This window comes from Mobula hypostoma, chromosome 12 (genome assembly GCF_963921235.1).
Source record: "Mobula hypostoma chromosome 12, sMobHyp1.1, whole genome shotgun sequence".
NCBI classification, from domain to species: domain Eukaryota; kingdom Metazoa; phylum Chordata; class Chondrichthyes; order Myliobatiformes; family Myliobatidae; genus Mobula; species Mobula hypostoma.
Genome location: NC_086108.1, coordinates 63,124,999 through 63,140,304, shown reverse-complemented (window position 1 = coordinate 63,140,304; position 15,306 = coordinate 63,124,999). Strand labels below are relative to the sequence as shown.

The 15,306-nt window shown below is 38.4% G+C and overlaps 1 protein-coding gene across 10 annotated transcripts in view; it reads right to left on the bottom strand.

Moving 5' to 3' along the window:
• Window positions 1–64: 64 nt before the first annotated feature.
• fggy (FGGY carbohydrate kinase domain containing) overlaps window positions 65–15,306 on the bottom strand; it is a 352,624-nt gene continuing 337,382 nt past the window's right edge. For 4 of the 10 annotated variants that reach the window (XM_063064262.1, XM_063064260.1, XM_063064261.1 and 1 more), the window contains 2 exons: window positions 9,631–9,692; window positions 65–3,511 (listed from right to left, as the gene is read on the bottom strand). In XM_063064262.1, coding sequence (XP_062920332.1) covers window positions 3,430–3,511; window positions 9,631–9,692 — 144 coding nt within the window. In that variant the 3' untranslated portion in view covers window positions 65–3,429. The remainder of the gene's footprint in view (window positions 3,512–9,630; window positions 9,693–15,306) is intronic. The other 6 variants (XR_010019906.1, XR_010019908.1, XM_063064268.1 and 3 more) reach the window with 4 other exon arrangements.

Genomic DNA, 15,306 nt, shown 5'->3' with positions numbered 1-15,306 from the left:
CATCGGAAGCTGAGGGAAGAACTGATAGAAATATGTAAAATTATGAGAGATATACATAGGGTAGATAGTCAGAGTCTTTTTCCCAAAGTAGAAATGTCAAATACTGGAAGTCAGGTGAAAGGGGAAAAATTTTAAGGAGATTAATGAGGCAAGTTCTTTTACAGAGAGAACATGCTGCCATGGTAGGTGGGAGAAACAGATGCAATAGCAATGTTTAAGAAGCATGTAGACTGATACATGGGCAAGTAATAATGGGATATATACAAGTGCAGGCAAATGGAATTAGTTTAGATTGGCACTGGGCTGAAGAGGCCGTTCCTGTGCTCTATCGTTCTATATTCTATATGAGTGCTAAGCTCACTTTCAAACTGGTCCTATTGGAAAGCTTAAAACAGGAAAATGAAGCCATGCTGTCAGGACGCTCCAAGCAAATGAGTCACAATGAAGTCAGAAAATATCAAGGGAAGTAAAGGTACCTAAAAGGTTTGGCGTTACTTGAACAGGCAGTTAATGGAGTAGAAGAAAGCTGTAATTTCAGGAAGTGAGCCTGGCGATTACTGGGGAAACTTCAATATGATAAAAGCTAGGAAAGACATGAATGAAGAGGCAAAGGATAACACAGAAGACAATAAGGTATTTATTTGTGACCTCTATCATCTGACTCATGCAACATTGTCCTTTATAAATCAGGGTGCTAAAAAGAAGAAAATATCCCCATGTGTCCACTGTGACCCAGTACACTCCTAGGAGACTGCATCCCCAGCAAGGTAGCTGGCTGGTGAATGTATAAATGAGGCTCTTGCTGTCTAAATCTTTCGGTGATTATGTCCCAAGTCAGCTGCTGGCTGCATTTCTCATCTATCGTGGCCCTGCTGACAGAGGGAAACTAGCTGGATTTTCAGCTCCTATCAGAAACTATCACAGATCCTGCAAAGCCATTAATATCGAGTAGAGGAATCAAACCAATCAGGAAGATGCAGACTAAATGATATTGATATTAGCTATGATGCACACTTCATGGTTCTCACCCAAATTCTAATTCTATCCCATTTTAAAAAGGCAAACCTACAAAATTGTTCCAGTTGCTTACTTCATGACTCATTTGGCTGTTCTCATGCCACTGTTCCCGTTTTCAGGCAGGCCAGCTGAACTTGAACATGTTTCAGGAAACCTGTGTAAATTGACTACAATGGGGCACTGTTTGTGGCTTGAATTTTGCCATGAGCTCATCCAAAATTCTGATATGCATTTAGTTACAATAATAGCAAGCACCCATGATTACAGTAGTGTACCAGTGATGTCCACCGTACAGCTATTGGAGTACTAAAGAGGCATTTGGCTGTCTTAACAGAAACAAGGGTAAGGGAGGAAATTAAGAAACACATTCATACTTGTATCTGCAATTAATGTCTTTGAGATTCACCATTGTTTCATCAAATATCTGTGAAACTGATTTTAAGCCCTAAAGGTATTCAGATCCAAGTAAACATAGGTTTTATTGTTTTATCAGGCAGCAAATATATTATTTTTAGATGAAAATTTCTTCTAGACTTCCTGACACCATTTTGACTATTACTCACTAACCTTCGAATAATAATTGTCTTTGTATTGATGTCAGTAATATATTCATTGTTATACAATACTTCAGTGACTATAGTTGTGAATGCCACCATTATTATTGATATGGGAATTTCTGATGTGAATTAAATGTCTCTCAGAGTGCAGGTTTAGATTACTTTACCAAGGTTCCTTTGCTGACTCTCAATTTCATTCTTCTCATACATGGTTTGATAAACAACTTTATCCCATTTGATAAAGTTGCTTTCTGCTTCAATTCTGCCTTTCCATCACTGCTACTGAGACAGCACAAGCAATTGCGAAGCACGTTCAAGGACTATGATGAACTAACAGCTGTGCAGGAATGAAACCAGTGCAGAGTTTAGAGTTATGGATTTCTTCAGCAAGAAGTTAACCAAGCGATAGTCCATCCTGAAATACTTCACCATCAGAAACAACTTCCTTTGCCAATGGCACTTAATGTATTTTGAGTATACCTACCAAGTTCAAAGCACCTGCAATGGGAGCACTGTACTAGGAAAGGGCAGGCAAACATAGTCATAGTCATACTTTATTGATCCCAGGGGAAACTGGAGAAGGAGAAATTACCCTTGGTTTCCATTACCTTCAGTTCGTCTAATCAGGGATTTATGCTCTCTTCCACATTGAAGTATTAAACAATAGTAGTCATAGAGAGGGACAACAAGGAAAGCGGCCTTTTGGTGGTCAGCATAGGCCAATGCTGACCCCTAGAACCTGATCATAATCTACTGTCTGAGGTCCAGTGACTATGTTTCCAAATTTTATGTTTGTGTTTTCACTCTGAAATTATGAATTAGATGAACAGCTTTAGTTTCAATCTGAAATCGAGCCTTATGTATGCAAGCATGTGCCTGGTGCATAGAGAAGCACAACAGCAGGCTCATGTGAGCTTCCTGCCTTTTAAACTCAGACAACACACTTTAATTTCTCTCAGTGTGATTAAGTACAGGAGCAAAGCAGAAAATCACGGATCCATGACCGCAGAGATATTCTTCTCAGCCAGCAAGACAACTTTACAGAAATAAAAATAATAGCTTACCTGGGCCTCCCCTGGTTTTAGTCACTGGGGGAGAGGAAGGTGGAGGTGATCAGGCATTAGTACAGCTGTTGTAAGCTGCAGATTGGATAGTGTCGGGTCTTAACAACCTGACAATTATGTAATGAAGAGGCTGCGTGCAGATGGCCAAAAAAATTGCAGGAAACATTACAATTATATTGATTGCTGGCACAAATGTGTTGGGAGAGCAGTATGAGGTGTCCTATCCATTATTTTGAATACCCCCTGGACCCCACCAAACCAAGCCTGCTCCTAATACGGAGATAGTGTTAAAAGCAGGTGTTGTATTTTCCCACATGACCTTCAGCATTGGTTTATTATAAATTTGTAAAGTCCTTTCTTCCAAATAATAAGTCAATGACAATCAATAATTTAACACGTTTTTGTGTACATTTACAATGATGGCATTAGTGAAAAATAAACTTGCCACTGCAATTTCAATGCATATGCGGCTGGAACCTCAATTCAGAGAACAACTTGACATCTGTGTGAATCTCCCTGGTGTGAACCTCTGATTTACAAGATAGTTTAATGTTATTACAAAAATGAAACTGCTTGCACATTTTAACAGTTTTTACATTAAATTATTTTTTATTGGACGCATCCAATATACATTTTTCCAACTGAATCATCCAGAATTTCAGTTTACATTTTATGCAGTACAATCTTTCACATAAAGAATAAAGGCAGTGATCTAGTAACAGTAATTTCACTTGGAAAGTGTAAAGGATTTTGAATGAACTCTGGCCATTTTCTCTAGAATGCTGTGGCAATCAGACGTTTTGCATAATAGTTCTGTATTCCCTCTGGTGATCAACAAGCTTCAGGAAGACTTTATATTTGTTGTCATAATACCTACAAAAATGTAGTAAAACTATTTTAATAATAAAAAATAGCATCCTTAAAGTGATTCTGGTTGTTTTGGTCTGATTGTTTCATTTAGAAAATTGCCTATGTGATTTAAATATTTCATTAGAGAAATGTGTTTCTCTATTTGATGATTGGGCATATTTATAGCAGGCAAACAACAATACCAGACAAACTTTATTGGTCCTTAGGCTAAAACCCATTTCCCTTGAGATTTCCTCTGTGCAGCATAGATGAGCAGACACATGGGAATGATGCACAACATGCGTGCCTGCAAAAGTTTGGGCCCCAGATGTTTCCTGTGTTGTGTTTCAATGGTGGTTGAAAAACTGCATTGTCCCAGCATTTTTTTTTTGTAGTGTTCAGTGGCTGTGTAACTTTTACTCAAATGCTTCAGGCTATTTGCAATTTTTATTGTGAAACCAACATAAAGAACACAAAACCAAAACTGTAAATGCACCTATTATCTATAAAAGGCATGAAGGATACATGAAAGTCATTTTGTGAAGAGTAAATAGCCAGTGGACAGGAAATGAATTTCAACTGCAATCTAATAAAGGGGTTCATATTAGGTTGAAGTCTAATAAGGAGGTTCAATTTACCAACAAAACTCAAATGATATCCAATCATCAAATGAATTATAATATTGGATCAAAGGTCTAAAACCACTTTTTATTTATTGCAGTTATTGATTGTGCAATTTATATGATAGTTGGAAACTGAGAAACTTTAGGAGCAGTGTAATGAACTTTAAATTGCTAGCAGAAATTGCTTGAGAGATTAAATGGGTTTGTTTCCCCGATTTAATAAACTATGTTATACCATTATGTAAAAAAGATCTGTGTGGTTTACATGTTTGTAAAAATGATACCAGTATGTGGAGTTTTATCATCTGCCAGGATGTTCAGCACTGTACCGAGGACATCTGTTTCCCATTGTAAATTGTGTATATGTCTGGAGTGCAATTAAATATGTTTGATAATCTCACTTCAAAGGACTTAAAAGTGTTGTGTTTTATACTTGATAGACTGTAAAGATTAAATTTGAAACAGAGCTGAAATTCCTTTGGTTTTATGTGATTGATCAGATGAAAACCTGTTTCACTACGTAAGATGTTATTGTGGCAGAAAGACCAACTTTGCTTTCGACTGGGGAAGCTTGCTTACTTCCAAAGGAGAAGAAAAAGGTCTACAGACCCTTGATATCAGAAATCTAATCATATTGTGCTGCAAACAAAGATCAAAGGATTTTCCAAACAGAGGAGGAGCGTGGATGAAGTCAAGGTAAAAATGATTAAATAACCATTTTAAGAAGACAGGTAAGAAATAACTTGCATATGTGTAACTTCATCACATATGGCAACTTCCTCCTGAATGTGATTTGGCTGATCCATGTCATGGCTAAATTGTCACTTGAAGAAAAATTATTTTTCTGTTTCTTACTGCAGCAAGTTGCCAGCTCGTTTGATTTGCGGGCTCTTCATAGAAGTGGCAACGACAGCAATTGGTTACATCCAGATAGAAAAATGCAGTAATAGCATTTTTGTTACAGAGCCATAATGGCACAGAGGGAGAGCATTTGGTTGACTGAGTTCACACCAGCTCTTTGTAGTATCCCGGTGTGCGAGATGAAGCTTAAGTAATTGTGGAAATAATATGTGAGGGTAACGTTACAGAAGATAAGAACTCAAAGATCCACACAGTAAAAGAAATGGGATTTTCAAAGCTAATGTAAAAAACAAATTGACAAAGACCTTCATATATGCAACCATCCAAACCAAATCAGTATAAAAATTCTTAATGACAGCAAATTTGATAACAATTGACATTCATTAATTGTTTCTGGTTTAGAAAAATGGACGTATTATATTGTTTGGATGTCTTGAGTAATGTTGAACTGCAATGTTCATAGCAGGGCATCCTAAAAGATTTTAATGACAATAGCCCTTTTCAAAAGCTTACCATGTAATTACGTGCAGAAACAGAAACAGAGGATGACCTCTTCATTCTTGTGTGTCCTAGAGCACCTCTACAAATTCCCTCATAAAACTTAGCAAGTTTTACAAAGCTTTTCTTGATACCCAGTCCTTTTCCATAATTTGAAGCACTGCTCTTAGTATTCCACTTGGTAATACATTCCTGAGGTTTTGTATTGTTAAAGTATTATTAATAATGTTAGTTTCCACCATCAAACCTTTATTTGCCTGAACCATTAATTGGTCTTGAAAATAGACAACTATGGATCATATGCCAGGAAGCAAGCAATAATATGTATTGTTGATGTATATATATTATCAACATGCTATTAGTACTGGAAGCTGTACAGGATAGATCATATAGTTGGGACTTCTGCAAGTGGAGACACATTATAGGGACAGTATTAACTCTTCTGTATTGCCAGATTTTTGATCATAACTTTCATCACTGCGACTTTATTATAATATTTCACAGTTCTTTTGGGTAAATATTTTGTGTCTGATTTATCTTATTATTTGTAACATTGTTTATTTTCTGGTCATTTAACCATGTCTTTATCCAATGAGAGTTTTCTGTTTTCATTTCCTGTCCCTGGGGATGAATATGTGCAAAGGACAGCACAGGATCTTCTGGTAAAAGAAATCCAAAACAGCAAATGCTAGGAATCTGAAATAAAAACAGAGAATGCTGGCAACACCCAGCAGGTCAGACAGCATCTGTGGGAAGAGAAGCAAAATTAATACTTCAGATTGAAGTCTCTGTCAAAACCAGGAAAGAGAATAAACAAGTTAGTTGGTAAGCTTTAAGTTACAGAAAGGGTGTGTGAAGGGAAGGTATTAATAGCTGAAAAGTTATAGCAGTGATAGAACGTATGGTCAATAACCTGGTAAGACCGGAGGATTAATATTGTCCCTGATATCTTTATCATAACCACTAACAAGAGGAAAGAGATGATGAGATCCAGAGCAATTTAAAATAATTTAGCAATTTAGTCTACAGCTAAAATACTGTGTACTGTTCTGCGGGTACATTATGGGAAATAGATGATTTCACTGGAGATCGTGCATTGGAACTGGAAATTCATCAGTATGTTGCCAAGGATGAGTGCTTCAGTTATGAGGAGAAACTAGATGGACTGGGCTCTTTTCCTTTAAATGAAAAAGACAGAAGGGAATTTCTCATTGGGAACTACAACATTATGAAAATCTGGCCTTTTAGCAGGTCTTCAAAACCAGAAGGCAAAGATCTATGGTACAAGAAGGGAGACTTACAGAGGACTTGAGGAAGAGTGTTTTCTCTCAGAGGGTGACTGAAATCTGGAATGCAGCACTTGAAAGGGTGGTGGAGGTAGGTACAGTCACAGCATTTAAGTGTATCGAGGAGCACATGATAAGCCATGGAATGGCGGATGATTAACCAAGTGCTAGAAAATGGAATTAGTTACAGACACACACAATGACGATATTGACATAGAGGCTGAAGAGTCTGCTTCAGTACTGTATTTGTCAATGGCTCAACACAAGGGTGATGTTCTCGTGATCTGACAAACTGACCTCGGTCTAGCAGAGACCAAACTTTAGCTCAGAAGTACCTCCTCACACCTCCCTCAGGACCATTACCCTATCACTGAATATCAAGGTACGTTGTCTCAGACATTCACAGACCCTATTTCTTCAGAGAATATTCCCTCCAATAGCCTTCAGCTTTACAGTCTCTCAACCCAATGCAGCCAATTTCTACATTCTGCCTAAGATTAAAATTAAGAATGATTTGGGCAAGCACATTGTTTCAACTGCTCTTTTCTAACCAAACTTATTTCTTCCTATATTGATTCCTTCCATTCTTCTCTGGTCCAGTCCCTTCCCAAACACTAGTGACACCACTGATGCCAGTCACCACCCTGACAGCTTCCAATTTGCTGGTCTCAAATCTCACCTTTATCATGGATGTACAATCTCTTCAAACTGATCTTTGTCTTGCAGAGGCCTCTGCTTCTTCCTTGAACAGAGTGCCCAACCAGTCCTTCCCTAATAAATGCACTTGCTAGACTAATCTGATTTTCTGTCAGTACCTCTGGTTGAACTCTGTCTTTTTGTGTGTTTTCCCCTAGCTGTCAGTCTGTGGTTTTGTATTGCAATGTGCTCCTGCTCTACTCCAGCCCCTGTATTACTGAGTACTCCGTCTCTCATCTGTTTCTCATTATTACCTGTATTGCTGCCACCTGTGTCTCATTGTGCTCCACCCATCATCTGCCCCTCTGTTTATTGCTCAGTGTATTTCAGTCCTGTGTTTTCACCTCTTTGTTGCCAGATTGTGCCAATGAATTTTCCTGAGCCTTTCCAGTATTTGTATCTGTCCTCTGTCTGTCTGAATACTGACTCTGCCTAGTTCCTGATTTTGGTTTTTGGATTTCCCTGGATGTTCTGATCTCTGCCTGAACTTTGACGCCAACTTTGTTTGCACCTCGGGATTTATTACTCAATTAATATCTCTGTGTGGACAGTACTGGCTGTGCGACTGGATCCTTGCTCCAGCGCCTTGATATTTTCACAATGAACAACTTCTCCTCTAACTCCACTCACTCTCACTTGATTAAAAATACAGCATGTGTCAATGCTATACTAACCTTTTTGTGAGATATGTGAAAGTTGAAAATTTCATAACTCTACCCTGCTCTCATCTTCACATGATCCATCTCTGATGTTTCCCCTCCCTTTCTGGATCTCTCTAACACTATCACATATGATAGGTGAGTGTTGGCACATGGCCAGGTGGTTAAGCCATTCATCTAGTGATCTGATGGTCACTAGTTTGAGCCTTGGCTGAGGCAGCGTGTTGTGTCCTTGAGCAAGGCACTTAACCACACATTGCTCTGCGAGGACACCAGTGCCAAGCTGTATCGGCCCTAGTGCCCTTCCCTTGGACAACATCGGTGGCAAGGAAAGGGGAGACTTGCAGCATAGGCAACTGCTGGTCTTCCATACAACCTTGCCCAGGCCTACGCCCTAGAAACCTTCCAAGTTGCAAATCCATGGTCTCACAAGACTAACGGATGCTTATAGATAGAAATGTTCATTACAAGTCCAGAGGTTCTTACTATACTTCCAACAGCCACACTGTAAGGACTCCATTTCATTATCCCGGTACCTCTGAGATGTTTTTCCTTCTTCCTTAACTGTGACTGCCATTAACTGCGACTCAGAGGAACCACACCTCTGTTCTCACCTCCTTTTCCTACAGCACAGACATAGCTTTCTAGGTCATTCAATGAGATTCTAGCATAAGATGTATTTTCCACTTCCCTCACCTTTCACCATTCTGATGGGACCTTTCCTTTCATGATTCTTTGGTCCATTCTTCCATTTCCAGCTTCTCATGGCACTTTCCCACCTGCCCTTTCACCTCCTCCCTTCACATTACCTAGGGACCTAATCAATCCCCACAGATGAAGCACTTCATTGTAATGAATCCTAACCAACATGGCATCCTGTGCTGCTCTAATGAAGCTAAATACAAGTTCGATCTTACAAATTCCATCTGGCGATGTTGCAACCTTTGGGACTCAATATAAAATCAGCAATTCTAGGTAACATGCTATTTCTCTTAGTATCAGAACAGTTATCCTGGTACTTTTGCTTTTTTTTTTATTAGTATTGGAACAGGACAGTTCTGCTGTAGGTTATCCATCCATAATATTTACTCAGTTTTTCTCTCTCCCCGCTGACACTTTTTGTTCTGCTATATATTTCCTACAGCTCTTACTTGCATTTTGTGCTTTTATATATTCCTATTTTCTCAGTCAAGCCAGTTGCTCCATCAACATCACCACAAATCCTAGTATTGCCCAATAAGAGATATTTCCTTTGCTCTATATATCCCTCCCCCTTAAAAGATCATTTGATATGCCCCCCATTAGTTTATATGTTACCCTCCCTGTTTCCTATCACCTGGCTCTGATCCTGCTTATAAGCAGTTCTGCCATCTCGGTAATGAAACTAATGACTGTCCTGTAGAGGATATCATGTATCAAGCATCGGCAAATGGGATTACTTATTCTCTTGATGGGGAATATTCACAAATAAGGGTAAAATGAAAAATAACTCAAATAATGAAGATTTAAAACTTAATTACCTCTTTTGCTCCGGGTCTGGAAGAATTATTTTTCCAATTTTTCCCATTTTTTCCATAGCTTCCTGTTGAATACATTGGAGAAAAAAAAAGGTTTCTCATTATATATGGAGATACAAGAGATGCAGATGTTGGAACCTGGAATGAAAAAAGAAACTGCTGGAGGAACTCAGTGGGTCAGCTATCATCTAAGGAGGGAAAGGGATGATTGATGTTTTAGGTCCGGATTGTGATGTGGGTATCAAGCTGAAACATCAACTATCCTCCTACTTTGACAGATGCTAGAAAGTGAGAGAGTGTGTGTGTGTGTGTGTGTGTGTGTGTGTGTGAGTGAGAGGGAGAGAGGAGAAAAAAAGAAAACAGTGTAGCTGAGGCCACTGGATTATCTGATTAATAAAGTGGGATGTGTGAAGTGTTGTGTAGTGCACTGCTCTTGGCCCTAATACACTTCAGATTCCTCAAAAAACACACCTTTTTCTAGGACACTATCTATAAGCCTTCACTGTTAAAAGAAGTTCTAAGCTCTTACTATTAAGTGAAGAATAAAAAATTACCAAACCAAAACATTACCTTTGCCTCTCACTCCACAGAAGCTATCTGACCTGAGTATACCAGCTTTTTTGATTTTGCATTGTCTATATTATATTTCATAACATATAAGATGCATTAATGTTTGTTTAAAACGTAAAATAAATTTGAGTCACTTGTTTCTTTGGAGAACCGCTTTTATTTCTTTATGACAAGAAATAATTTTCCAAACCTTCCTATTATTAAATGTCACTGTTCACCACCTGAAGTCCTTGACCACTATCATCAATCAGTTGACAAAGGAACTAATACAGTATAATGAAAAGATTGACATGAGCATTAGTAACCATTGTATCCCTTGTCATCTTATACTGTCTGATAGATTGGCAAATTAATTTATTATAAACATTGGATGAAAACCATTCACCATTAACCTATGTTATTTGAATTAAAATACAGTCTATTTCCTTTCTGCTAATTTAAACTAATCGTTATTTCCGAGATGCTTTTTTAATTAATGTTTAGAAGCACGCTATTAGAGCTCTTAGGGTATTGGAAGCATAGTGGAGAAAGATGACATTGTTTTCATTATTTGAGTTTGCAGTTGTCTTTATGTTGTATTTAAGAGTTTGTAGGCAGTGACAATATTGGCAGTGCTTCTCAAGTTTCTCGTCCAATTATTTTGTGCTACAAGTCCAGGTGAAATACTATCCGATAAAAATAATTATTCCAGGCTAAGACTCAACCAAATTATTCTCTGTACTATGTTGCTGGTTTCTTCTTAAGTAAACAATGCTTATATAAGTCTTTCATGCTGAGTAGACCTAGCCAAATTATGTTTCAAATCTAAGGGAATATAGTGGATTCTGATTAATTGGGACACATCAGGACCAGTACACTTTGGCCCAATTAAGCAGCTGCCTCAATTAGCTGAAGTTTCAAGGGAATAGTTAAAAACATATAAAAAAGACAAATTACTGTTTAACTGAGTAACAAATTATGTATTTAAATGAAATATAGAACAAATTAAAACAATAACAAGACTACTACAGTACTATAAAACTGTAGTCCCTAACGGTAATCAATGGAGGAATTCATCCAGTGTATGCTGCCATGTTCTTTTGATTGACAAAATGAACAAAATCAGCGCAGCCACCTAGTGCAGATAATAGACTGCCTTTATATAATGGTTTTGACGATTGCATCCTCCAAATCTTAATTTTCATTATAACATTCAAGATGATGGTCAATACCTTCAAATATGTCATAGTTCCTAACTTGCTGAAATAGTGAAATCATTTCATTTTCACTCCTGGCCATTTCTGGGATCTCCAAGCCTAAATGCTTGAAATCACAATGAGCAAAGGAGTTCCAAATTGTCTTGCTCACGAACTGTCAGTGACAAAAAGCACTGTTTTTCGAACACAAACACATGCAACTGATACTATTTAAAAACTGTTTGCTTTAAATACAGTTAGTGATTAACGGCCACTCAAGTGCATGGGACTGAAACTAGTTAAAAACTCCAGCAGCAGTGAAGGGAATCCCGACTATTTTCTCAATTAGTTTTTGTTTTTAAAGAGTTGTTCTAAATAAGTAGTGATTTGATTAACTGATGGCCCAATTCACTGGAATTTTCTCGGCTTACTAAAACATGAGCAACTCTCTTTTCCTTTTGGGCAGTAAAGGAGAAGTGGCCTGAAAAACAAAAGTAAATTTACTGTATGTGGCCAGCAGTTATAAATTCCACATTAATTAAAAAAATAGCATTCAACTGGCAGCTGTCCTCTCTTCATACCATTTTCAACCATCTGTGAAACTCATTGGGACAACATTGGGACATAAACACACTACATCAACTGCTCTTGCAGTTAATTTGAAGGGGAATTTGTTGTAAGTGAGTACCAAATCTGAGAACTCGTAACAGCTTCGGAAATCTGTAATGAGTGGTATAGCCAAAGTTAACACTGTATCCTAAATTTTAAGCTTTTTACAAATCTTGTTGCCACTAGACTACAGAGCTCTGAGATTGTGAGTCCTGAGATCAGGGAAAAGCCACAACTTTTTCATTTTGTGATATTCTGCTGTGTCTTACATCTTTGAGAGACATTGTCAAAACCCCTTAGAGACAAGGATAATCTTCTGATCCTGGCTCTCAATTTACATTGCACATACACAGCAGGAGAGTCTACACAACGGAACTCTTACCAGTGAGTTAACACCTAAGGTGCAAGTGCTAGATTGAATGATAGTATGCCACCATCAATGCTCTCCTGTGCTGAGCTGCTGTTGGCTCACCATGTGTGAGTGCTTGGCTAACTAAAAAGAAAAAAGGGACAAGAGTAGAGGTTACAGTGAGTGACAGTGATGGAGAGAAACAAATGAAAAGTGTGTGTTAATACTATCTGCTGAAACGTGTGTCAGAAGAGACTAGTCAGATGAGAGGGTTGTAGGATGTGAGAAAGAATCAGGCTTGAACATATTCTTATTTTCAATGCCTCCTGAACTGCGACTGGCCATGGATTCTAGGATAACTCCTCCTATAACGGGCAGCATCATTCAGGACGAAGAGCCATTAAATCCAAGCTCATTCCCAGTCAAATTAATGCTATCGGTACCAGTTAACGTCATGTTTTCTTTCTGGAGAGAGGTAAGTGTGCTAGTGAGGAACAGAGTAAAGTGCAGGGTATGGGTGACTAGTTGGCAATTGTGCAAGTTGCACGATATGGTGTGGGATTTGGAGTAATGATCAGAGTGAGGTCTCAGTCTTAGAAACCATTGGCTGGTTGAGTGATGGAGCTACATTGTTCAGAATACTGTGTGAATTGGTGGGAGATGGCATTCGAAGGCTCACTGACAAATGCATGTGAGATTATTAAACTTCATGCAGCTCTGCACTCAGGTCGCTGAGCATTGCCTCATCATGTGCTTCTCAGTTACACCATCCCTGTACTGTTTTTCCCTGCATCCATACTTGGCTTAATAGGAGTTCTCAGCTCCCTTCAATCTTGTTAGCAAAGACTTCTGAAACTATTTTGGAAAACTTGGGTACCCACTCTCACCATTTTTGACTTTCTTCCAGGAACCTAACACCTGTGGAATAACTTGCTTCACGAGTTATGACCAAAACTCATCCCTTTAAAAGATTCAGACAAGATTTAGTTATTGCTGGTTCACCTGAGCTGGTGCAAATGGACTCTATTGAAACCTGCCAAGGCAATAACCCGCACAGTCAGTACTGTCAGATTGCTGAAGCTATTCTAATGAGGTTGCAGACAAATTTGATCAGGCTGCAATGGAAGCATGTTCAATGTGTATCGTAATTCTAGCTTCTGTTTTCAATGCCATCCAATATGGCCTCAAATGCACCTCAATTTTTATTCACATTTTCTGAGCACTATTTTTGTTTGTGTATCCTGACAAGTCTCATAACTATCTCAAAGTTATAATATTGTTGCATATTATTAAGTTTCCACTTGAAACTTGTTAGATTTTTCGATAGCCTTCTATTCTTGGTGTTAACATATCAGCGGACCTTTCTTGCAACCAGTACATAAATATCATGGCAAAGAAGGCATGACAGTGCTTCTACTTTCTGAGAAGTTCACGTAGATTGGGAATGTCACCAAAAACTCTGACAGACTTCTATAGTTGCAGAGTGCCGGGTACCCTAATTAGTTGCATCATAGACTGAGTGGAGACACCAATCCTCAGCAAGAGAAAAAATTACAGAAAGTGGTGGATATAGCCCAGTCCATCACAGACAAAGCTCTTCCCACCACTGAGTACATTTACATGGAGTGCTGCCACAAGAACGCAGCATCCTTCAGCAAAAGGCCCCCGCCATCCAGGCCCTGCCCTCTTCTTACTGTTACCATCAGGCAGGAGATGCAGAAACCTGAGGTCCCACACCACAAAGTTAAGGAATAGTTGTTACCCCACAATCATCTGGCTCCTAAACCTGTATGGATAACTTCATTCACCAATACTCTGAACTGATGCTACGACCTAATGACTTACTTTCAAGGACTCTTTACAACTCAGTATTATCTTATTTACACAGATTGTCTTCTTTTGCTCCTTGGTTGTTTGTCAGTCTTTGTATGTTTATGTGTATTTTTTACACTGATACTAATGTTTCCTGTAAAGACCTGCAGGAGGATGAATTTCAATCTTGTATTTGGTAACATGTCCTGTATGTACTTTGATAATTACTTCCTTCACTCAAGCAGTGTGTTCCAGATCCCAACTACCCTCTAGCTGAGAATTTTCATTTATGCAAAACTTGCTTTCTAGCTTTTGCTTCCACTCCTATGGGGGGAAGATTCCTCCAATCTACTCTGCCCCTTGTAATTTTCTCTGCGGCCTTCAGGTCCCTCTCAGGCTTCTGCCCTGGAATCCAAGGCAAACAAACCCATCCCATTCTATCCTCCTAAATTAAACACACCATTCCATGTCACATCCTGATGTATCTTCTCGTAAGTGCAACAACATCCCTCTTCCATTGTGGCAACCAGAACTGTACAAGGCCTAAGCAATGCTTTCTGAAGTTGTACCATAACCTCCCTGCTTGTATTTCTATGTCTTGGCTAATTAAGACATATATCTCATATGCCTTCGTCTCCTTATCGACCTGTGCTTTTGCCTTCAGGGATATTTGGATCTGTATACCAAGGTTCCTCTGTTCTTTAATATGCCCTAATCATACCATTCATGGTGTACTTATGTCCGACCGACCATTACTAGTACTCACAAAGCACATCTCCTTGCATATTTCAAAACTGAATTATATCTGCCATTGTTCCACCCATCTTTCAAAACTGTTCAATAGCTTCCTGTAGTCTATGACTTCCCTCTTGGTGTATTGCATGGAGTTTGATCAGATAATTATAAATAAAATATTGGGAAACAAATGCTGAAAGATTTGATCCTGATCAACTTTCCATTACAACAAGCTATTGTGTACTTTTCATATTTTAATAATATGCCTCAGGGAGGTTTTAACCCATTCATTATGAATTAGGATCAAATAGATCAAATGATTTTAATTGTTTATTGTAATAAAACAACAAGTAAATTCCTAAAATTCTTAGTGATAAAAGAGTTAAAGACTGTGCAAAAACAGATAATAAACATCTCAATTACAAACCA